Source organism: Herpailurus yagouaroundi, unplaced genomic scaffold (assembly GCF_014898765.1).
Source record: "Herpailurus yagouaroundi ecotype Mexico unplaced genomic scaffold, PumYag 140, whole genome shotgun sequence".
Classification (NCBI taxonomy): Eukaryota; Metazoa; Chordata; class Mammalia; order Carnivora; family Felidae; genus Herpailurus; species Herpailurus yagouaroundi.
The window spans coordinates 40,542,638-40,568,614 of NW_024412395.1; the positions used below are offsets into that span (position 1 = coordinate 40,542,638).

At 36.4% G+C, this 25,977-nt stretch overlaps 1 protein-coding gene across 12 annotated transcripts in view; it reads left to right on the forward strand.

Moving 5' to 3' along the window:
* The window catches only part of PKP4 (plakophilin 4), a 241,099-nt gene that overhangs the window by 139,569 nt on the left and 75,553 nt on the right, over nucleotides 1-25,977 (forward strand). For all 12 annotated transcript variants that reach the window (XM_040475139.1, XM_040475145.1, XM_040475142.1 and 9 more), the window contains one exon: nucleotides 23,569-23,603. In XM_040475139.1, the coding sequence (XP_040331073.1) occupies nucleotides 23,569-23,603 (35 nt within the window). The remainder of the gene's footprint in view (nucleotides 1-23,568; nucleotides 23,604-25,977) is intronic.

The following is a 25,977-nucleotide window of genomic DNA, read 5'->3' on the forward strand; positions in this document are numbered from 1 at the left end:
CCAAAGATAACTTTTTAACCCATGCCGTGAGATATTCTCATTTCATAGGTGGAGAAACTGAGCCTGTGCTTGTTTTTATTTAGGAAGTGTCCTAAAGAAGTGAACAATTGCCATTGGCAGTTTACTTGTAATATGCCTTTTTGAGAACTTAAAAACAAAATTCATTAAAAAATCATTTTAAAATCTTAATGATTAAAGTAATTGCTTAGTTTTTCTATTAAGGCCCCTTTGGAAATCTAGTTCTAAACAAGGTTAATAAAAACCCCATTTCTGATAGGATTTCTCATTTGCTTTATTTACTACAAAAAAGCCCTAATAACCCAAGCAGTAGCAATATAGAATGATTCTTCAACTGGAATTGATGGTGCTTATATCCTAAGATGATATGTGAAACCAAAAATAATCATTGTGACTTTGAAAAGCCTACAGTGACTTATGAGATTAGTTAATAGAGAAGTTACGGCCTCACTGCTTTGTGCCCAAGTACACTACAGTTACTTGTGCGTGTACCATTACCTGTGTATTTAGTATTTCACCTCACTGAGGGCAGGCTGTGGAAATACTTCATAAGGAAGTTAGAACTTTTTTTCATATATACTGAGTATAGTATAGTTCTTTATATATTTAATATTCACTTCATTTAAAGTGGGCTATGAGGGGCGCCTGGGTGGCGCAGTCGGTTAGGCGTCCGACTTCAGCCAGGTCCCGATCTCACGGTCCGGGAGTTCGAGCCCCGCGTCAGGCTCTGGGCTGATGGCTCAGAGCCTGGAGCCTGTTTCCGATTCTGTGTCTCCCTCTCTCTTTGCCCCTCCCCCGTTCATGCTCTGTCTCTCTCTGTCCCCAAAATAAATAAACGTTGAAAAAAAATTAAAAATAAATAAATAAATAAATAAAGTGGGCTATGGAATCAGATAATAAAGAAGGTCTCACTTTTTTTTCATTTGTTTTGAGTACACCGTAGTCATCTATGTATTTAATATTTTCCCTCATTCCAAAAGCATTTGAAACATCTTTTAAAAATACAAAAACCAGGGCGCCTGGGTGGCGCAGTCGGTTAAGCGTCCGACTTCAGCCAGGTCACGATCTCGCGGTCCGTGAATTCGAGCCCCGTGTCAGGCTCTGGGCTGATGGCTCAGAGCCTGGAGCCTGTTTCCGATTCTGTGTCTCCCTCTCTCTCTGCCCCTCCCCCGTTCATGCTCTGTCTCTCTCTGTCCCAAAAATAAATAAAAACGTTGAAAAAAGAAAAAAAATTTTTTTTAAAAATAAAAAAAAAAAAATACAAAAACCAGGGGCGACTGGGTGGCTCAGTCTGTTGAGCGGCCGACTTCGGCTCAGGTCGTGATCTCGTGGTCCGTGAGTTCGAGCCCCGCATCGGGCTCTGTGCTGACAGCTCAGAGCCTGGAGACTGTTTCAGATTCTGTGTCTCCCTCTCTCTGACCGTCCCCTGTTCATGCTCTGTCTCTCCCTGTCTCAAAAATAAATAAAACATTAAGAAAAAAAAAATTAAAAAAAAAATACGAAAACCAAAGATGGAGAGAGGAAATTAGAGCAAATGCAAGATAATGATTAGAAAAACAAGATGAAATCAAGGTTAAAATAGTATAAGAAATGTATGTTGCTAACATTCCACGCATTCGCTAAAAGTAGGGAACCACTCTGGCTCTGAGTGACCTAGTACCCATCCTAAAGAGAGAAACACTAATGAATTGTATGATTCAAGTGTCTCTAGTATAAAAATAAACCAGGTTGCTCAGGAAAATCTGCCATTCCTGAGGCCGGGACTTGAGTGGTTTCTCCTGTGAGTCAACATTGAGGGGCCACTATATGATGTGGCAAATAGCGTCCTCGGTAGTCTCTCTCTGAATTACAAAATCAGACTGCTAGGTCTCTTTCTTCCATTGTTAAATGGGAGTATAAATGGATAGAATAGCACTTTACCTGGAAGTAATTCTCTAGGAGGCCAATTCTGGCACTAGTTAGACTCAAAGCTGAATTTAGCATGTATAGATGGAAGGTTTAATTTCAGGTCCTCCAAGCAGGCAGCATGCCACGAAGACTTTCTGTCTGCCACGCCTTTTTACAGTCATGGGTGACAATGGGTGCTGAAATGTGAGATATCCTATGTTAAAGGTCACTGTGCAGGTACATGGTGTGAGTGCCTTAAAAAGGGGCATGGCCCTCATGGGATGCTGAAGTGTGTACGGCTCATTGGAGGAGAATCTCAGCACGGGTACCTCAGGGAAAACTGCCCTTTAAACCTCTTGCCTCCCGTGGACTAAGCAACAACCTTCAAATCCAAATTTTGATGAGCATGGAATTTTATTATTTTTCCCCTTGCATCCCCATCATCAATGGGGTTTCATTCTAACTCTAGTCTAGCTTAGATTTCACTGAATAGAGTGACAGTAGAAGGTCCCGGTGGCCCTCAGTGAGAGGCCCAGCTCCTCACCCTTAGATTTCCCCTACCCACCTATACTCCCAACGGATAGAAAGGAGCAGGGGTGGCCAAAGCATTATTCTCACTCTGCTTTTGGGTTTGGGTTTGGGTTTTGGTTTGGTTTTTACTGACTGTGGAGCTAAATATGCTCATTTTAGACAATTTGTAAAGTTCAGGAAATTATAAAGAGAAAAATCCATAATTCTGCCATTCAGATAACCATTTTATTTTCTTTTTTAAAGTTTATTTATTTATTTTGAGAGAGACAGAGACCATGCAGATGGGGGAGAAGCAGAGAGAGAGGGAGAGAATCCCTCTGCTCAGGCAGTGCAGAGCCCTACTCGGGGCTCAAATTCACAAAACCGCGAGATCATGACCTGAGCTGAAACCAAGAGTCTGAGACAACCAACTGAGCCAACCAGGCGCCCCACCACTTTGTTTTTAAGTTACGTTTATTGAAGTATAATTTACTTACAGTAAAACTCACCGTTTGTAACATGCAACTTTATGATTTTTTAGCATTTTGGCTTGTAGTTTTGTAACCATCACCATATAGAACATCTCCACTAATGCCAAAAAGAAACAACCACTTTTAAATGTTTGCTACATCGCATTCTTTTGAAAAAAAATTTTTTTATCTTTTTAATTTAAGGTTGAGGTAATTCCACTAACTTTTGGTTTTGTCTTGTTTCTAAAGTCGCACTTTGACATGCCAGGCCTCATTTTTAATGGCCCTCTCTGCCTGATAGCTTGAGGCTGAACCAGTGACCTAGGGATGCTAAGTCAGCAGTGGTTAGAGATCATTACAGCCTAACAGAGACAAGGGGCACGGTGTGGGTGGAAGACTTGGTCAGGGCAAATACTACAAGGCAGATTCAGCTTTCAAGTGTACAGACACATTTCATGTTTCACATTTCATGCAAGCAGAGGAATTACACAAGTGGTTCAACTTGTGTAACAAAACTGTGCAAGGAGAAGAAAATGTAATTGGAATTGAAAAGTCGATAAATGAAAATATCATCTTCGACTTCAACAGGCTATTTCTGAGATTCTGTTGTACAGAATTTCAAAACTATACCTGAGTGCAGACTTGGGATCTTCCCATTCATTCCCCAAAACAAAGTTACTTCTAGACAAGTTGTAGATAGTGAAAGAAAAAGGTTGTTTCTTTAGGACACATAAATTGGTTCCATGTATTTTATCTTGTACATCATAGTTTGTCCATTTATCAAGACAAAACACTAACTTTTCCTTTGCATTGAAGTCAAAAAGAGATTCTTAAAAAATGGACTTTTAATTGTAAGAAACATTAATAGCAACTTTTGGAATCAAAGTACAGTTTTTCAGTTTTCATTTTGATTTTTATACATTGTCTTAAACTTTGATGACCCTATTTGGAAGCGTTTGGTCCTTTCACATTATCCTTTAACTGGCTACTGCTGGTGTCAGGAAGTTATTCTAGACTTGGAAAAATCCTGTCCATACCAACTGAATGGGGGTGGGGGGGAATGGGTAGCGATATTGAAATTAAATAACTTCACACTCTTCCCAAGATTATCTCTCCCTTTAACAGTTAGTTTAAAGCCCTGCTAAAATAGAATTCTTTATGGTTTCAAAAAGGTCATACAGTCTTGACAAATAGTCTTCTTATCGCCACTTAAGAAAAGAACTGTGTTATTTTTTAATGAAAAGGTTTGATTCCCCACAGCCATTCAGATTTTTTTTCCCACACTTTATAGGGTCATCTGTTAGTGCCCATCAGGCTTCCACTGATACTATTAAAAATTCTAAAAATGTTTTAGGCTGACAGTAGCAAAAAGGGCCTTTTCATGGTTCATGTCTTTTCTTCAGCGAATATTTTCAAGTCATTGTGAGCTAAACCTCCTCAAATGATACATTCTTTAAAAAATGAAGGGTCTTTGAAAAGATTGAATGTTTGTGCCTTGACAGTTTATTACATGTTAAATGCACCTCTTCAAGAAGATGCCTGATAAAGTTCTGTCCCTTTGACCTTCAGAGCTCTCACCAGTCAAAACCTGAGTTTTTTAAACAATAGTTTTATTGAGATATATTTTTAGAGCCTAAAATTAATATTTTCAAAGGTACAATTTTCACAGTTGTTCACCCATTACCACTGTTCCATTTTAGAACATTTTCATCACCCCAAAAAGAAGCCCTCTACCCATTAGCACCCCGTTCCCATTCTCCCTTCCCTACAGCCCCTGGGAATTACTCCTCCATTTTCTGTGTCTGTGGATTTGCCTACTGGACATTTCCTATATACAGTATCATGCAATATACGGCCTTTTGTGACTTGGCTTCTTTCACCAAGCATGCTGTTTTCAAGGTTCATCCATGTTGTAAGCATGTATAATACTCAACCCCTTTTTATTTCCAAATAATGTTCCATTGTAGAGATAGATATACCCCATTTTGTTTATTCATTCACCAGTTAATAGACATCTGGGTTGTTTCTACTTTTTGACTGTTGTAAATAATGCTACTATTGTCTTGGGTGTTAAGAGGGGAAGATCCCAAGGGTATTGCTGTAGGCATTCTTAGTTTGGGGGTCAGGGAGTGGCAGAAGTTTTCCTTAGCCTCTCCACCCATCCTCCCACTCCCTCATGAGAACTCGCTTTCTGTCCTTTCTCCTCTGCTTTCTCTTATGGTAAATCCTTGTATACTGCTGCACTAGTTGTCTGTGTTGAGTTACTTTAAGTGTGTAGTAAGAAAAGCTATTTGGGAATCCTGTGATACTCACCAGAATATAATTCACCCAATTCCATTCCTAAATGTTGTCTTTTAATGGTCACTCTCTCTTAATGGTCAAACAAATAAAAGATCTCTGATTTCACTTCTAATTCAGACCAGATGAAGAATAAACTATTTGATATTGGAATGTAATTATCAGAAACTCTCTTGGGGATCTCTGCAGTGAATATGAAATGGATGCTCTTATGAGCAGATTTAGTAACACTGAATTTTTATGATGCAACTGCTACTGTAAACAGAGTAAAGAGTACCACATCTGAAAGATATAAATGAGTCTGTGGCTGACCTGCAGCTCTACAGAAGTCATTTATCTGGAGCAGTTTACTTAAGCACATTTCCTCCGGAAGGCATTTTAATTATTATTTCTCATTGCCATTCCAGTCACAAGCCAATTTCATCTGGGACGTACAAATCCAAGTGACAACTATCTCTACTGATTTGAATTAAACTTGTATAAACTAGGTCTTCTGCAGGGCATGTGAGCCCAAGGTAATTCAACCAGTATTCTGTTAAGCTAACCTATTTTAACCTAAGAACGTGACCATTTAGAATGTGGATTTTAAGCCAAGTAGTTTTTATAAGAGTGTCTTTTATGGACATTATACAACAAAATGTTTTAATCATAGTAAAAAAAAATATTTCAAAATGAACTACCTATTTCTTAGACTGAACATTTAAAAATGTTAAGCGGGTGATATGGCTAGAAGGAACCATGAAAAGAGATCAAGTTTATAGTTAGCATCACAGTTTGAGATTATCTTTTATTTTTTTAAATTTATTTATTTTGAGAGAAAGAAAGGGCAAGTGGGGGAGTGGCAGAGAGCGAGGTGAGAGCGAGAATCCCAAGCAGGCTCCACACTAGCAGCACAGAGCCCAACATGGGGCTCAAACCTGCGAACCGTGAGATCATGACCTGAGCCAAAATCAGGCACTTAACTGACTGAGCCACCCAGGCACCCCAAGGTTTCAGATTATCTTGATTCTTTCACTATATTTGATTAAATATGGAGGCAGCCCAAATGTATCAATTTTCCTAATTAATGAAGAGGAAAATACTTTTTAAAAGTCAGGGGCCCATGCTTCTAAAATATATGTATCATGCCATGATTTAATTGTCTTTTAAAACACCATTTTAATTAAAATAACATTATTTCATTTTCTGTAATTTTTCATAGTTCACATTCTGTAATTACTATTCTCAAAATATATAACAGTGATTAATTATTCAATCAACACATTAATTATATTACCAGTCCCCATTCTGTCATTTTTTTTTTAACTATGTATATATACTGGTAAATTATAAAGTAATTTAAATAGGCCAGAGTATATTTCAAGATACTTCCTGAAAAAAAAATTGACCTTTACTGCTTCATAGGAATTAATAATTACTTTAATCCTATATCTTCTTTTTACTATCATTTTGGGTTTTATCTGCATCTTTTAATCTTTATCTTAAGAAATGTTAGAAGTACTAAGAAGTACAGAGAATAATATAACAAAAACTCAACTACTCACATCCCGGAATTGAAAATTATTGATAATTCATCACATTGGCCTTTTTTATTTAAAATTATTTTTAAATTCAAGCCCTCTTTGCCCATTCTCTCTTCCCAATAGCTGACCACTAGTATATAGTCTTCCAGTTTACTTTGCATACTTTTAGTCCTATACATCCTTGACCAGTATTGTGTGTTGCTTTTTTAACCTACACAAAATGGTATAGTGTGTGTATCATTGTGCACTCAGTATTTTTCTACTCAGTATTTAAGATCTATCCATGTTGGTATGTGTAGGTCTAGTTTATGTTTTTAACTATTGTTGTGTATATATATTTCTTAGAATAATAAACTGGCCATTTCCTTATTGAAGAACATTTAACTTCCACTTACCAATACTTTAAATAATGAAACAGTGATATCTCTTAGTTTACACATATAGAGTTCTGGAAAATATAGCATTATAAGTAGAATATTAGGGTTATAATAAACGTACATTTTCAATTTTTCTAGATCTTCCTGAATTGCTTTCTAAAGTAGCACAACAACTATAACCTCTCAAGCAATGTGCAGAAAAGTTCCAGGGTGTGTGTTCTCTGTTTTTCTGTCTCTTTCTTTCTTTGTTTCTTTCTTTGGCCAACATTTAATAATAGGCAGGGTCTTTAAATTGTACCAATCTAACATTATCTTATTTTACTTAGCATTTTCTTGATGACTAATGGGATTGAGTATTTTCGTATCTTTATGATCCATTTGAGTATTATGATCCATTCATATTCTTTGCCCACTTTTCTAATGAGTAATTTGGCTTATTCTCTTTGGTTCTATCATTATTTTTTTTGCACTGAAATAACTCTGAAATGTACATGTTAAAATAATATAGGTCTTAGTACATTACAACACTAAAAGTTTACTATACTAATCTGTTTTTAGAATACAAGTCCCTTAGTATCATTACTAGGTATGTAGAAGTTACATATTCTATATAGGATATGTAATAATTGATATGTAGTAATGTAAATATTAAATATGTATTAATAATATAAATACGTAAAGATGTAATAATAAATACCTAATTGTCCAAATTTGCAGTTTAGGGTAGGTGAAAGCCCAAACAGATGATACGAACATTGCTTTCTGTTTCCAGATTCCCTTTCATGATTCTTTTTTTTTTTTCCCCTCTAAACTCACTGAGTAAATATGTATACCTTTGCTTTACTGTAGAGATATAAAGATCTAAAAGTCTGGAAATTCCCAGCCTGCAGAAGGGACCATTGTGCATAACTAGCAATATGACAAAGCACCTTAGTAGCAGCATAAAATATAGGTTTATATTTTATTATTTTTAATTTTGTAAAGAGCTCCGTGATGATCAGATTACATTCTCTGTCCTGTCTCTATCCCAGAAGGCTTTTATTTGGTGTCTTTGATTCTTATATTATTAGGTTAAAGTACTTCTTTATGTTATAAGGAAGAGAACAATAGTCGTTGGGCACCTATTGCATAGCAGACACACCCATTATCTTCTTTTTTTCTTTCCTTTTAATTTTTTTTCTGTTTTATTTATTTTTGAGAGCAAGAGAGACAGAGCACAAGCAGGGGAGGGGCAGAGAGAAAGGGAGACACAGAATCCAAAGCACGATCCAGACTGAGCTATCAGCACAGAGCCCAACATGGGGCTCAAACTCACAGACCACAGATCATAACCTGAGCCGAAGTTGGAAGCTTAACCTACTGTGCCACCCAGGCACCCCAGAGACACACCCATTATCTTAACTGTTCAGCAGTGTTTCCTTTTTGGTGTGTTGTGTTTTAGTTTGCTTTGGTTTTAATTATTACTATATACCTGAATTTATCATTAGGATGATATTTTCCCCCAAAGATAGCATTGTTCTATTGGCTTTTCCCTGGGGTGTCAATAAGTGGTGTGAGAAGACGTAAGCATCCCACTTACATCCACTGTACCACTCCCAATAGTTACAGCCTATATAAAATGGTGCCCTTAGCCCCGTCTCCACTGCCACTGTTTTGTCTCTTATGGAAATTGCAGTGGTTACCATTTATAGTTTGGTCCATCACAAACATGTTAAAAGAAGTCATGTAGATATTAAAGATTCTAGGAAACATTCTTGAACAACATATTCCCCCTAATGTACTTTCTGGAGTTCGTTGTTTAAGGGGGAAAAGTTTGCCATTTCTTCATCTAATCATTTTAATCTCTGTGATGAAATAAAGGAAGTTTAGTGTTAAGTTCACATTCTCATTACCATTTGGCAGGTTAAGGACATGGAGCGGAAAGACTGATATAAGTAATGAGATGTTCCTTTAACCCTTCAGAGAATTACTACTATATACAGCTCTAAGCCAATGATGTATGGAAAAGGAAATAGAGAATGTGATTATCTACCTAAAAGTGAGTGCCATCCATTAGTGCATTTTCAGCAGTTGATCAGCTTGCCCTAAAAATGGATATGGCTTGTCTGCCCCCCAGGGGAAGGAGGGAGACAACCTACAAGTTTGCCAGACTTTGTAGTGACTGAATTGTCATTATGGCTATCCTCCCTGAGGCTTCACAGTCTATTTAATAACAAATCAGTCTAATCCGCTTGTTGCATGGGTTTTTCTATTCTCCAGTTGTGTTACTCTACTATTGAATAGGGGGGAAAACACTTTTGAAACTGAAGAGGAATAAAAGCCTGTACGCTACAGATTTTCACAGCTAAAAAAATTTATATTAAATAATTATACATTATTTAATGTGTAATTGTCACATAGTTTAGATACAACATTTGGTTTGCATTAATAGACTCCCATAATCCAAGGAGGAATGACTTTAGGGTATATGTGTGTGCTTAATTTCTTTTAGCTCTGTTTTTATTGAAAAAGAACAAATAATAGCCAGTTACTCGAGGATCCTACGATGTGTCATCTCTGCTTCAGAACATGTCAATTAAAGGTTGATCTAACCCCAGCTTCAGTTACATTATCTATACAGGGATACTTGAGGCACAGAGAAAATTCAAGTAAAATTATCAACCGTGATTCAAGAATTTAGTTGCTTAGAAAGGACAACACATGATCTATATCTGTTTTCTCAGTGGTATTAGCAAAATACTTTTTAGTAAGACTTACTGGTAAATAGTGAAACAGTATTGTATCTCTATGAATGTAAATATAAAGGTAGAAAGTAATTATTGAGAGAAGTAGTACATTAAGAATATGTCCAGAAGTTAAAAACTTGGGTGAACTTTGCAACCACTGACAAAATAATATATCTAGATCAGTGATCATGAACAGCAGTTAAAATCATTAGCTAAAAAGATGATGGGAAACTTTACACTGAATGGATCAGGCTAACAGCATCTGAACCCATCAATCTATTCTTATGTTAATATTGCAAAACAGGAGATAGTCAGAAATTATGACCTCCTGATGTGATGCAATTGGAAGAACATAACGTCACTTGTGATATATTCTTGCCCAAGAATTTCTCAGTCATCTAAATATAAATACCAAGTCATAGAAAATATGGAGCTGAGGGAACATGTTAAATGACAATGTGCTGATGCATCAGCCAGATCTTTCTGTTGGACAAATGAAATTAATTTCAAACAGGAAAGAAAGAATTAAGAGAGAGGGAAGATGAAACCAGACCTTAAGAGAGATGTATTTTAGAGACCAGCATCCAAACATAATGTGTTGACCTTGTTTTGATTAGATTCAAACAAACCAACTGTGTTAAAAAATTGAGGGACTCCTGGGTGGCTCAGTCAGTTAAGCATCTGACTCCTGATTTTGGCTCAGGTCATAATTCCAGGGTCGTGTGATCGAGCCCCACGTCCATACTCAGCATGGAGCCTGTTTAAGATTCTCCCTCTTTCTCTCCCTTCCCACCCCCTGCTCCTCTTCCCTGCTTGCCTGCTCTGTCTCTAAAATAAAAATTAAAAAAAAAAAATTGAAACACGGAATTTGAATATAACTAGATATTTGTTGATACTAAGAATTTTACTATTAATATTTTAGGTGTGATAATGTTATTGTGGTTATGATCTCTTTAAAGTATCTAGAGGTACATCTAAAGTATTTATTACAGAAGTGATAAGATGTCTGAGAGACTTCACTTCAGAATAATCTAGTAATGTAAAGAAAATAGTAGGTGAAGCTGGGTAATGAATATATAAGGGATTTATTATAATCTGTTTTCTTCTTTATACACACGTGTGTGTGTTGTAAATATTGCATAACAAAAGTTTTCTAATGTTAAGTGATTGAGCTCTTTATTTTCTGACTGAAATTATGGTTAAAATTTATCTGTTTCATTTTTACAAAATTGAGATGGTTCTATTTCTTAACATTTGAGTGGTGGATGTTCTCTTTAATAGTTCAAATAAAGAGTATTTAAATTGAATAGATTATGAATCTTCACAGAGTGCACCACACATTTCTTGCTGCCTTTTCCATCAATAATGTTGGCTTATTATAGCAATGAATGGGAGGGCACTGAAAGGGAGAAGGAAAGATAAAGCTGATCAGTCACTTCTTCTGTCATATTGCAAACCATTGTCGTCCTTTTCATTCATATCTCTCAAAAGAATAATGCTGGACATGAAAGCTAGGAATTTAACACAGTCTTGCCCAAATACTTGCCTTGTCTATTTGCCATAGATTGCCTGTTCAACCACTGAACAGTGTTTATGGATCACCCTTTCTGTATCCAAAATGCTGTTTTAAGAGACTTTATCCTGACCCTCCATTATCATTGTTGTCATTCCTTCTCATTTGTTCTTTTTTTTTTTTAATTTTTTAAAGTTTATTTTTTGAGAGACAGAGTGCGAGTGGGGGAAGAGCAGAGAGAGAGGAAGACACAGAATCTGAAGGAGGCTCCAGGCTCTGACATGTCCACACAGAGCCCAATGCAGGGCTTGAACCCACGAACTGTGAGATCATGACCTGAGCCGAAGTCTGGATACTCAACTGACTAAGCCACCCAGGCACCCCTCTTTCTCATTTGTTCTAATAGGCTTTTTTCTTTTTCATTCCTGTTTGGTAGTTTGGAAACACTTATATGTGGGGGATAAACAGAGAAGAGATAAACAGAGGGGATGTGTGACAAATTAGGGATCTATGAGGGCTTTCAGAAGACTTTTAAGCATTCTGGAACCACTTTCCTAAGTTCCATAGGTCTTACTACATAGAAACATAGCATATACTATGCCAAATGTTGACTGTATCCTTCTGTCCATTCTTTTTTCAGAACAGTTATTGATGATCCTGGGTCTATCCCACGTGTGAATTCATTCCTCCTTCAGCACTAAAACAGCCATTTATGGTGCTTGTCTGTGAATTAAGAACTGAAAATGCTGTTACAGTGAGAAACATAATTTTTTTCCAAAAGCAAAGGAGAAATTTAATATATCATGTTCTTTCTTTTAACACTTATAGTGAAAATAAAAGTTTTTTTCAGAAGTTAAACTTTACTGTTTATAAAAATTAAAAAAATCAATCCTTTGGCTGATCAATGGAAAGAAAGTGAATATCGTTCTTTAGACATATGCCAAATTTGATAGTGTCTTTATATGAGTATAAAGAATTGTATGTGAATAAATCATTTGCTTTTGAATGTCTAAATGGGATAAACAATCAGGGGAGTACATGCTTAATAAAAAATTTAGGTTTTTATAATTTAAAATTCCTTTTAAGTAAACTTTTATATTGGCTTTTCAAAACATTTTAAAGCCTAAAGTAAAAAATGAAATTGTATGCATCATAAACAAAGCTATTTATAATGATGAGTTTTACGGAATTTGGATGCCAGCCAGTATATCTTACTACACATCTCCACAGCGTAGCTCTTTCTGTGTTAACGCTGCTCAATCTCGTGCAGAGCAAGTAGAAAAACAGGACCCTTCTCCTGCTCCCTACCAGTGTAGCTTTTTTTTTTCAAATATAAGATTTAAATTGTTTTATACATTTCTAAAAAGAGTGTGTTTTTGTGTGTTGTTTCTCTTTTTTTTATTTTCCATCTTTAAAACCGTTTCTCATTTCTGTTTTTTTCACCTTTGGAAGATTTCGGAAAGAACAGAAGTGAGAGAGACAATAGCAGTTTTTAGACCATGGACACAAATTTGCAGTAGCCCATCTATTCCAAGGCTAAACCTTTGCCTAAATAGCACCCTAAGTCATGGCACAATACTTAGGAAAGAGAGTCTGGTATTGTGTTCAGCCATTTTACTATTTTCAGTTGCTTTCATTCTTTGAAAGGTCAACTGAAATGTTAGAAAACCCTTCTATTCTGATTTCTACTTTTACTGGTTGGAACACCTGTTGTGGGATGGACTTAACCAGAAATCATGTTTCCTATATAATTTATGGGGATACCAGAGGGAACTGTTTGTCTCATTTTTGTCTAGTACTACATCCTTTTTGATCTTCCCCTTCCCATATGGTCTTTTGGATCTTTTATTCATAGATTCAAAGCACTAACACAAAATGCTTTTGTCAAAGAATATTTAACATCTTCTAAAATGTGTTTACCTCCAGTCCCTAAGAAAGTTACTTGAATTGTTTAAAGGGCTAGTATTATCTGTTCCTTTACTGTTTTTGCTCTGCATTAAATACATAATTTTCTCCTTAGGAGACTGGTCAGAATGTTACTTGTTTATATCTTACGTCTTCCTAGAATTCATTTTATATAGCCGTTATGGGAGTCTAAAACTATTGCTATTGTAGAGTAGCATGGGGAGAAGTGGAATGAAGAATTAAAACAAGGGTGAACACTAATAGAGCCAGTAATGAGACCACAAATGTTCACCACAGTGGCTGGTTATACCTTGTACTTTAAACTTGCTAACAGCCAATGAAAACCAAGACTTTGTTGTCCCTATTACTCATGATTTTTTTTTTAATTTTTTTTTTCAACATTTATTTATTTTTGGGACAGAGAGAGACAGAGCATGAACGAGGGAGGGGCAGAGAGAGAGGGAGACACAGAATCGGAAACAGGCTCCAGGCTCTGAGCCATCAGCCCAGAGCCTGACGCGGGGCTCGAACTCACGGACCGCGAGATCGTGACCTGGCTGAAGTCGGACGCTTAACCGACTGCGCCACCCAGACGCCCCAACTCATGATTTTTTAAAGACTAAAATTGTAAAGCACATTTTGAGAGCATGACCAGTTTTTTCAGGTAAAGTGTCACTGAGAGGAAATATATGGCTCAGACTGTAAGTCTTAGATCTTTCCCAGATTCCTTGAAGTATCAGTCCTTCTCTTCTACAGCCTTCCTGTTTGCACCTTCTGTTGGCTCTCCAGGTGACTTGGTGTAGATTGCAGATGGATCAGCCCAAATCCATCCACACTAGTGAAAGGTGACTCAGGGCTTGTGTCCTGGTACTGATGGGTCAGGAACAACTGCATCCTACGAGAAGGACATCATTTTTCATGCAAGTGCTCTTTCCTTTCTCTAACCTCAATATCAGCCTCAGATCATATAAACAATTATGAAAAGAGATCCTTTGCTCTTTCTCATATGTTATGCCTTGCTTAGCCCAGATTATAAGCATATACCATTTCAGGGTCAACTCGGAGCCATAAGACACAAAAACATTAATAAACTACCATAATGAGCATGTTATCATGGTTTCCTTTTTCCTGGCTGCTGATCATGTGGTCCTTTCTTAGGAAGAAGGAAATCGGTCTCCATCCAATAGAGAATTGTGCAGGGTCTGATACCATGATAAAAACACAGAAAGGAACCTGAGTCCTGGAAAAATCATAAATTTAGAGGAAGAGTTTTTGTTTTTGTTGAGATTGATTATGAATAGACAAAAAAATTGGATGAGGCTCTTAAAAATGTAGTTAGATGCTAAGAAGGATGGCTTTCTGGGTGTTATTGCTAAGATAACCTTATTGTGTATGGGCTAGTGACATTTCAAACTAGGGTCCTCAGAGCCCCTTAAAAACAGTGTCGTTGTAGGGCTAGCTATTTGCCTTCCAGCTCCCCACCTCTGCTTCAGCCAGGTAAAGCATTCACCTTCATTGTCTGTTCTACATATTGGCCTTCCTATCTTTGACTTCTTGATATAGCCTGGTGGAAGAAGGAAGAGCTATCCACACCTATCTTAGGCAGAATAATCATAATATATTGTTTAATTTTGTCTAACTGCTCTAGTTGTTCTGGTGGTAGGGCAGAGATTAAGTCTTTTTTTAACGTAAAGGATCTATTTCCTAGTTAATTATTATCTATCTGAAAGTGACAAGTGATGTCCTTGTTTCCCAAACATAGGAAAAGTGAAACTAGTTCCAGCCCAACAGTTCCCTGTTGGTAGGTGGTATGAGTTCTTGGAACACCAGAAGCTGGCTTATAGCATTAGAGAGGTCTTGATTCCATCTCAGTTTTCTAGACCCCACTTCCCCCCCTGCTAATTATGAGCATAAAATAAGCTCAAGGGTATTCTTGCTGAGGGTGAAGAGAAATTTGACCTGCTTACATGGTAAATGTTTTTAAGACTTGGGGACTTCCACAGACATTGTATTTAAGAAGTAGCATTCTCAAGCATTCAAGAGCACTCAAGATTAAGCTAAAGGACAGAATAAGCTATCTACCTAGCTAAGAACTCACAAGGAACTAGTAGACTTTATAAATGTGTTAAGAGAAACACAGCTAAATTTTAAATGTACTAAATTAAAAGGGAAGCCAAAGCAATATTAAATAGAAATAAAAAAAAAAAACCTTAAAGTATGTTATGGTATTATCTCCATATCATAATTGACTATTATAATTAATGAAGATACAGAAAGTTACGTTTACCAGAACGGTTACTCAGTTAAGGAAGTTTGTTTTAGATTTATCTTGTAATACTCCCAAGTAGAGACTAAAACTTAAGAGTCATTAGTAGTTATTTTGCCAGATTTCTGGGGTAGAAAATCCTAGGTACATATTAGGAAATACGAAGTGACCTGGGAACTGTGGAGCCCAGAGTCCATATCTAAGAAGATTATGATGCATTTCATTAAAAAGCAATTTGTAATGCCTAAAGGATAACAAGGTGCTAAGTAATTGCAATATGAATTCATTGCCAGAAAATAAAAACCCAAATAAACCACTTTCCATTTTATTTTATTTTATTTTATTTTATTTTATTTTATTTTATTTTATTTTATCTTATCTTATTTTATCTTATTTTATCTTATTTTATCTTATCTTATTTTATCTTATTTTATCTTATTTTATCTTATTTTTATTTTTAGAGGAGAGCAAGTGGAGGACAAGGGCCAAGGGAGAGAGGGAGAAAGAGAATCTTAAGCAGGCTCCACAGGCCTGACATGGGGCCTGATCCCACGACCCTGGGATTGTGATCTGAGCTGAAACAAGAGTCGGACACTCAATCAACTGAGCCATGCAGGCACCCCTCTTTTTTCTTTTCTTTTCTTTTTTTTTTTTTTTTTTAGAGATTTACTTATTTTTGAAAGCGAGCACAAGCATTAAGGGACACAGAGGAGGGGACAGAAGATCTGAGTGGGTTCTATGCTGACAGCAGCAACCTTAATGCAGGCTTGAATTCACAAGCCCTGAGATCATGACCTGAGCCAAAATCAAGAGTTGGTCACCCAACCGGCTGGGCCACCTAGGTGCCCTCCACCCCTCCGCTGTTTTCTTTTAAATCTAGAAATGGACCTCGGAATCAATTAACATTAGACATAAATATTAGAGCAACAGATTATAAAGGAAATTATAACAAACTAATAGAGAGTCACCAGAAGTTTTCACAATGGATTTAGAATCCAGGAGACCTACATACTTGCTAATAGAATAACACCAATTAGTAGAATAATAAAGCCAGTTTGGGATATATAACCCAATATAATATTGGGATATTCACCAATAACAAGTGAAAAGTTGAAAGTTGATTTTTAAAATAAGCGCATCATAAATTGAAAATAAGACAATAATGAATTGTTAGAGAAAGATACTCAGTTTGGAATTTATTTAAGCAACTGAGATGTCATCTGTAAACGTGATAATTTTTGAATTCAGGAGTTTACATGTACAGAAGAAATACAGAACTTTTGTATGAGACTCAGAACTTATACTCAGAACTCAAAGTAGTAAAACTAATAGTAAAAATAGTCAATGAACATATGATTAATGTGTGTTCGTCTGTTAATTACCTCTGTTCAGTAAAGGAAGGTCACCTAAGAATCATTTTTAAAATATTGTGGAAGAATATGTTGTAATAGTGAAATAAATAGATGATATAATGCTACCAAATTGGGATGATTTAAATAACCATTTGAAGACAGTGTCATAATACAAAAGGGAGAAATGTTTTATTTGGACATGTAGAATATTATGTTGGTGGTCTCCCAAACTGGCTGATTACTAGCCCTTTACAATTTTTGATCCATGGGAATTGAAGTGAACTCTAGAATTTGGCAATACATTTCATATTGCTATATCTCTCTCCCACTGGAGCCTTCATGTTCTGGTTTCCACCTGAGTGGTCCCAATACTAATTTACCTTCTCTTGCTAGGTGAGTAGAAGGAGAGCTAGATCTTGTTGTTTTTTGTTGTAAAAGACAAATGTTTCACACTTTGGGTTGTTATAGATAGGTGAATGCTTCTTCCTTCAAACACTACTGGGCCCCATCAGAGTCCTCTCTTAAAGGTTTCTGTCTTTAAGAACAGCCTTTCCAAAGTCTCTTGACACCTTCTTGCCTTTGGGCATGTGATCCACTGGAGGTGTCACAAAAGTACCATAATGAGTAATTATAAGACAGTCCAGCATTGGAAGACAAGGACTTTGCAAATGAAGCTTCTAATGATGTCTGGCACTCAAGTAGATAATCAGATATTTATTAATTGGATTCATGTTATGTATACAATAAACATCTTTACTATAATAGAGCCAAATCAAGGTGGGGGAATTCTGATCCCTTCATAGAATAATTGAAATAATTTCTGGGGCACCTGGGTGACTCAGTCGATTAAGGATCCGACTTTGGCTCAGGTCATGATCTCATGGTTTATGAGTTCAAACCCCACATCAGGCTGACAGCTCAGAGCCTGCTTCGGATTCTGTGCTTCTCTCTCTCTGTCTCTCTCTCTCTCTCTCTGTCTCAAAAATAAACATTTAAAAAATTAGTAAAAGAATTTCTAAAATCACATAGACTTAGCCTTGAAAAAAAGAATCCAAAGAGCTAAGATTAAGATCAGCTATCTACTCAATGCTAGCTAGTTGATACAGACAGAATTAAAACACAAACTTTACCCTCAAGAAGATGGTCATAGTTTGGTAGTTGAAGCAGGTAAACAACTACTACAATTAAAATCATACAAAAAGACCTAAAATTGAGATAGGTTACTGGGCACATTGTTCACTTAAAGGAGGATGTGATCAAATTTCATTGAATTCTTTTTGTTATTATTAATTCTTGAAGGATAATTGGTGATCATCAGGGAGAATGCTGTAAAGAGTACATAGTCTAGACAGTGGCACACACCCATACTCTTATAAGCAAAAGTCTCAAATAATTCATTACAGTGATTCCTCTCCATTAATACAAGTGAAATTTACCTTCGTATTGACTATACTCAAATTTTAAACTATTAATCAGGGTTCTATATATACACATATGTACGTGCGTGTGTGTAAAATTTCTTAAGGTGATTTTTTTTCTATTCCCCTTCTCCCACTTTGCCCATCCTCCACCCTCCTCCCCTCTGGCGACCATCAGTTTGTTTTCCATATTTATAGTCTGTTTCTGCTTTTTGTTTCTTTGTTTTGTTTTTTTAGATTCCATATATAAGTGAAATCATATGGTATTTGTCTTTCTCAGACTCTCTTCACTTAGCATAATACTTCTAGGTTCATCCATGTTGTCACACACATGGCAAGCTCTCTTTTTTTTTTTTATAGCTGAATAATATTTCTTTGTGTATTTATACTCCATATTTTCTTTATCTCTCGATGGTCATTTGGGCTGCTTCCATAACTAACTACTGTAAATAATGCTGCAATAAACATAGGGGAATATATATGTTTTCAAATTAGTGTTTTTATTTTCTTTGGGTTAAGTACCCAGGAGAGGAATTACCGAGTCATATAATGGTTCTGTTAATTTTTTGAGGAACCTCCATCCTGTTTTTCATAGTGGCTGTACCAATTTACATTCCTACCAGTAGCGCATGAGGGTTACTTCTTCTCCACATCTTCCCTAACACTTGTTATTCGTCTTTTTTTTTTCTTTTCATTCTAGCCATTCTGGCAGATACAAGGTTTTATTTTGATGGTGATGTTGAACATCTTTTCACATATCTGTTGGCCATCTGGATGTCTTCTTTGGAAAAATGTCTATTTGAGTTCTGTGCCCATTTTAATCCGCTTATATGGGTTTGTTTGGTTTGTTGTTGTTTTTTTGTTTTTTTTTTTTTTTTTTTGGTGTTGAGTTGTGTAAGTTTTCTCTTTATTTTGCATATTAATCCCTTATCAGATACATCATTTGCAGACCTCTCCTTCCATTCAGGAAGTTGCCTTTTTGTCTTATTGTTGGTTGCCTTCACTGTTAATACAGAGAATTTGTTTTCCATAAAACAAAGCAGTAAGTTTTGCAGTTTGACCACGTTCTAGTCTCAGGCTGAGGCCTGACTTTCTTTTCAACAGAAAAATGACTCTGGGGTTCTATTCAATTCAGTGAGTAATGATAGTAGCCTGCACTACTACTAATGGAAAGAACCCCATCTAGACCTAGGAGAGAGAGAGAGAAATGACATGCTAACATTACTCTATGTGGCTCCATCAAATTCTCTACTGTCCCCTCCACTACTGTTTACCTACTAGTGTCCATTAACGCAGGCTAGCCCACATCAGAAATAGGAGAATTGGAAGCAAATTGGGTGCAGACTTAAGTATACTATTTTTCAAAAAAAATTCTGTTATTAAGTGATATGGAGTAAAGTTTATTAGCGTATTCAATTTCATGGGTGTATAACATATATGTTGTAACAGGTTACCTGCATTGGCCACTCTAGAATTTGTGTAATTCTGAAAGAGCTTCCAGACTGTGTTTCCGCACATTCTATCCCCAAAATTGCACTGGAAGCATGAAGCAGCACGGTATGTGGGGGAACTGCAAGTAATTAGAAGTGCCTGGAATGTAGGTTTGTGTGGAAAAGGGCAGACTAGAAGAACCAGGGTGGTGGAGGGCCGTCAGGGGCATACCGAGATGTTTGAGCTGTTTCCTCTGTGGGTCTGTTATGCATTAGCATCACGAGAGTGATGTCAGATATCCGAGGGTTTGAAAAATCACTGCAGTGGCAGTGTGGAAGAGAGCCTGGAAGGATGATCCAGCCACAACACACTGAGAGGATGAAGGCCCGAACTGTGTCTGTGGTAGCAGGGATGAATTCAAAAGGTGTATGTTTTAAGTGGCTGCTGTGTGCCTGGGACTATCTTAGTTTCTGGAAGTACATCTGTGAATAAGGCAGACTTTCCTGCCCTCATGGAGGTTGCACACTAGTGGGTGGAAAACAATAAAATGATTCCATGCTCTTCACTTTGAGTGACTAGGTGGTAATGATTAGGGGTTTTGAAGACATTGTGCAACCATACACATCTAGCAAAGATATTTTTGCATCCATTTATGTCTGCGAAATGAAAAATAAAACATTTAATTTTACAATGATTTACTACATATATTTTTATAACATTACGAGGAAGGCATGGTGTCTGCTTTAAAACAAAACTAATATTGTCCACATTAAAACGAACAGCCTTGATTTACTCATTTGCTAATGAACTTCTAATTGTTCACTGTGTGACTCCACAGTCTCAGACTTAAGAATTTCATTCTAGAAGGTTGTTGATAATTAAGCTATTAGAAATTGTGAATGCATCTTTCCACTGAAACAAAGTTAACCTGGATGATTCAGTTCTTGTATTTTAAAATGTGTTTTACATTCCAGGGGAAGCTCCTAGGACACGAGTCACTTGGAATCTTAGGATAAGAAAGGGAATAGGATGGAATCATTTGTGGGCACAGTGCCTATGGACACGTTGTAGACAGTACAAGTTGGGCAAGTGTTTCTAGGATTAGATGGTTGGAGAGAGGAAGGGAAGAAGGGAGAAGAAGCCTACATGTCTAACATGGGGGCCACCTCTAATTGTTCTGAGAAAAGCAGGTTATGTTCAGTGACTTAAAATAGCATTTCAACATATTTATTGTCTGATCCCCGAATCCCAGAACGATTTGAGAATCATTTAAAGTGAATGATTCAAGAGAAAATTGACCATTCTGAATAACATGCTGTGACCAGTTATAACAGAATTGTAAGATGAGTGTGAAGTAATTTGGCTGAACACAGAGGTCTTCAAAAAAAATACCATGGAAATTTTTGCTTGTTTTTGATCCTAATATTAGCTTATTTTCCTAATGATTTTTATCTTTTACCTAAAATAGAGAAAAATATTAACTGAGACTTCCTGTTGCCTTCACTTCACCTAGGAATGGCTTATTGTATTTTGATGATCAAAGGCCTTTTCAGCAGTAAAAAAGCTGTTTGCCTAACCGAGGCTACTGCAATTTTCTACCTAGAATGGACGAGAATACGTTGCCTGCTTGATCATTTATATATACCTGATCAGTCAGGACAGTTAAGAACTTGATATTCTACCCAATCTGTTGTAACAACAACAAATATTAAGCATCTGCTATGTGTGAGATAATATGACAGGCACTTGACATTAAAAAGATGAGCAAAATAGCCACAACCCTTGCCCAATTTGAGAAATCAACCTGAATTATATTCTGTTATCTATAATTATAAGAATAAAAAATCTTGTGAAAGTATTTCATTAAAGTTTATGTAAGTTTCATACTCAGAAGATAATAATTTTCATGATATTATTCCCAAGAAACTTGAGGTACGTTAAACAATTCTAGATGGCAGTTTTTAATTTATCACATATTTTAATATTGGCAAAAGTATGAACATTTTGAAAGGAACACAGTTGGGTAATATCAACCTCAGTATTTAGAAAACTAATTTAGATGATAGAGTGAAATAAAAACAGATTTAAGAGAAGTTGAAATTCAGTGTAGGGAACCACTTTTGGAGTCACAGAATGTAATAACCTTCCCTTAGGAGCAAGAAGACAAATGTGCCCTAACTCGTATCTGACCAAATGTTCATCTTTTCCTGTCCCATCAGTCCCTTCTGAAATCAGGTAGGAGTACAGCAGATAAAGGAACATCAACAGAGTAATAGAGATATGCGTTCACTGGGGGCATGCCCCTCCCCTGCTTGCTGCTAGTTCAAGGTCCCAGAATGTAAACTGCTAGGGCTCTGACCAAAGTAAAGGCAAATCACACACAAAGTTGAAGTTCAGGGAGTTCTTATTAAATCTAGAGTTTCATTAACCACTTTATGAATTGGGGAAATAACAGGGGGTTAACAAGAACTTTAAATCTGAGAACTATAGCACTAAAAACACTGCTCCCTTCTTCTGTTCCATGTCCTGTATTTTATAGTGTTTCCTTAAGTCCAAAGTCACACACCTTTTCCTTAAATTTAATAAACACCCTAAAAATAAGTCAATATGTGCATTTTTCCTGATTTCAAAAAAGTACAAATGTTTAAGAAGGAAAAAAAAAGACATTTTAATTGTACCCCACAGAAATAACTGCTAACACTTGGGTTTTTATTTTTCCAGACTTCTTTCCTTCTAGGCATATTGTGTGTGTGTGTGTGTGCGTGTGTGTGTGTGTGTGTGTGTGTGTGTGTACATGTTTAATGGAAAAATGAGATCGCAAGCCATTCTGCCGTATACACTAGTGAAAAGCCCTGACTTTGGAATCAGACCATCCTGGGTTTGAATCCCAGCCAATTCTGGTTACTAGCATAAGATTTTGACCAGTTTCTTTACCTGTAAAATAAGGATGATGATGTATCTTTTCAGAAGGTTGTTGTGGACAATAAAAAGGAGATAATATATGTAAAGTGCTTCATCAAGAGTTTAATAAATGCTTCATAATCCAGCTTCTTGTTCCTGTGTTCTACTTCACTGTCCCCTTAGCACCATGCTTCGCTGTATTTGGCAATTAGTTTTGAGAGAGAGACAGAGGGCACAAGCAGGGGAGGGGCAGGGGCAGAGAGACAAGCATCCAAAACAGGCTCTAGGTTCCGAGCTGTCAGCACAGAGCCCAACATGGGGCTCAAACCCAGGAACCATGAAATCATGACCTGAACCGAAGTCAGAGGCGTAACTCACTGAGCCACTCAGGTGCCCCTAAAACCTTATATAAGGTTAACATCCAGCTCAAACTAACCAATAAATTTTGTGTCAATTATAGTTTCTAGACATTTATGTTTGTATGTGTGCATGTGTGTATGTATTTTTAGTTTCTGGGGCTTTTAACAGGAATTAGAATGAAGTCTTTAACAGCCTTTTGGGTCCTTTTTAATGTGTTGTAGTCAATGTATACATGTATAATAAGTTCTTTGTATATAATGTATATGTTCTTTTTAACGTATATGTAGTTTTCATATCACAAAAAGCAACATAATACATAAGTACCATGAATATCATGCATAGTTGTGCTATTTTATTTGTCTTATCCAAGAAGAATCTTATATCACTTTATAATTTGCCTTAATTTCCAAGTAGAACTAGTTTCATCCCAAATTGATATGGAAGCTTAAATATGTCTAAAATTAACTTAGTTAAAAGAGTGGCTTTAAATTTTGTTTGAGATTTTTATACTTTTATGTAATGTGAAAATTAGATGTTTACGTGCAAAATAGGTCCACAGTTAAATGTTATGACAAAGGAAGTAAATATTTCATTTTTTCCCTTTTTTCTCTAGCTCAACTGAGAAGTCATTTCCTTGGAGATCAACAGGTATGAGTTTTTATCATACAAAAAATATTTCTTATGTTTTGCACACACAAAAAGAGCATTCATATAGCTTGCTTTCTCAGTTTACTGCCTCTTGTAGTGACACTCCTGAGCTCCTTCACTTTCAAATAGTTCTTACTTTGCTTGATTCGTTTTTGAACATTGTTGAGTAGACTTAAAGATATCAGCTATAAAGAAAGTTAAAGCACTGGACATCAGCATATCAATGTTATCACCACTGGACATTTTTAATATCGGCACATATCATCTGAATATTTTCTTTTCTATCATAAGAAAGTACAGGGATGCCCTCACAAAAGTTCCTGCATAATCTGGGAAAGTTGACTGATCATTTATATAAATCAAGATTTTTCCTTTCGTAGTGTTTCCCGCACTCAAGAGTTGCCTGAAACATTCATATCCTTTATGTATCTAGATGCAGACTATATGGTAGCTTCTAATAGAATCCAGAAGCTTCTAATATAATTTCCTTATTTTTCTTTTCACTCCAAATTCACTTCGTAGAAAGGATGAATTACATTAAGGAGAGTATCTGCCATCTTCATAAATATTTGATGACTTCATATTCAGTGTTCATTCATTAAATGTTGAGCACCTACATCACGGACCCAGTCCTATGCACATTGCTGGTCACACAGTGATTGGTGCAACACGTACATGTTTCTGCATCTTCCTTGGAACTTATAACATAAAGGACAATGTTATCAATATATAAATAAAAGAATAGGCCTTGTTATCTAAATACTTTGACAATTTTTAGACAGATTTTGATCTTGAATAAAACTCAGATCACTAAATGTCTGATATCTGAGTTTACCAAAACCTGGTATTAGGATTCCAGGGTTATTTATAGTGCATACAAGGCACTCCACTGTTTTATAAGGAAGCTATTCCCAATTCCCATGAATTGTTTACTCAAGTCATAGATTAGGCAAAGACATATGAAAAGCTACTTAACAATAAGACTCACAAACAGTAGCTTAATATAAGGAAAATCATACCATGAAATAGTATGTGGTTAGATGCCAAATGTATATTGTGTGGGAGACATTGTTGTAAACGGACAGCCTACTGCAGAGAGCGCTTTGTCACTATGCAGCAAAAGAGACAACAGAAATGTCGCATGTGAACATTTAAAACTGGTTTGAGAGATGGTAAAGTGTGCAAAGTCTAGATAGCCACATTGGGTCAAAATATAGAGATTTGTAAATACTGGTGACTTTTAACTCTCCCACAGGTCATGGAGAGTCACTGAAAATGCTTTGAGCAAAAAAGTTGCCTGATTTAAATATTCTTCAGGAGAAATAGCAGCTCTAAAAACTATTAAAAAGTGATTTGAAAAATGTAAAGAAAAATACTAAGCACACAGTAGTGCATTTCGTACTTGTTTGTGGCAAAAATTTGCCATTTCATATAAAATTCTTCTGTAAGTTTATCTTTAACAGTACATCATTAATTTATTCCAGAAATATTTCTTGAGAGCCTTAAAACAGTTGTCTAGCACATAGCTGTCAATCTTTAAGACAAATATCCTTGTCCTCTTAAGTGCTTCAGGTCTAGTGGAGGTATGTAATGCTATCCACTTGAAATTGGAGGAGGGGGGCTATAAAGGGGAACGACAGATATATGCCATATTTACTGATATCTCTATTTCTGGACATTAAGGTTGTTTCTAATTTTTTTACAATTATATATAACATTGTGGGAAACATCCCTGTACATAAAATTATATCCGTACTTTTGATTTATCGTAGGCTAGACTTTTAAAGAAAAAATATTATTTAGAGTATATGAACATTTTTAAGCCTCTTGATATGTGTAACCAAGTTGTTTGCCTGAAAAGATTATATTATTTTTCCCTCCCTTTAGGAATGTGAGGTTGAACCTCTTATACTTCCTCATTGGCATCATCGTTTTATTAAAATCTCTTATATATTGCCCTTTTTTGTTGCAGTGCAAGTGTTTGACAGGCACGAGCTTTTTGTAGACCAAGGATGATAACTATATTAGTCAGAGTCAAGTCAGGAGAACCGAGCCCGTGGCAGCTAGTTCCATATGAGGGATTTGATTCAGGGAGGTTTATAGTTCAAGGGCGCATTGGAAGGTTTGGGAAACTTAAACAGCATACTCAAACGCCCATGAGACTAATCATAACCAAAGGTGCCACTGTTTCTAGGACTGAGGGGGCAATGGATTAGGTGGTTTTGTTTCCAGACTGGAGCAGTGGTGAGAAGTAGGGCAGGGGGAGATTTCCAGCATTAGCTGGAACCAGGAAGGAGATAAAGCCAAGCCAGAAATGCTGCCTAGAGCAGAGCCGGAGAACATCCTGGATCTTCTTAGTACAGTTCCGCTCCTG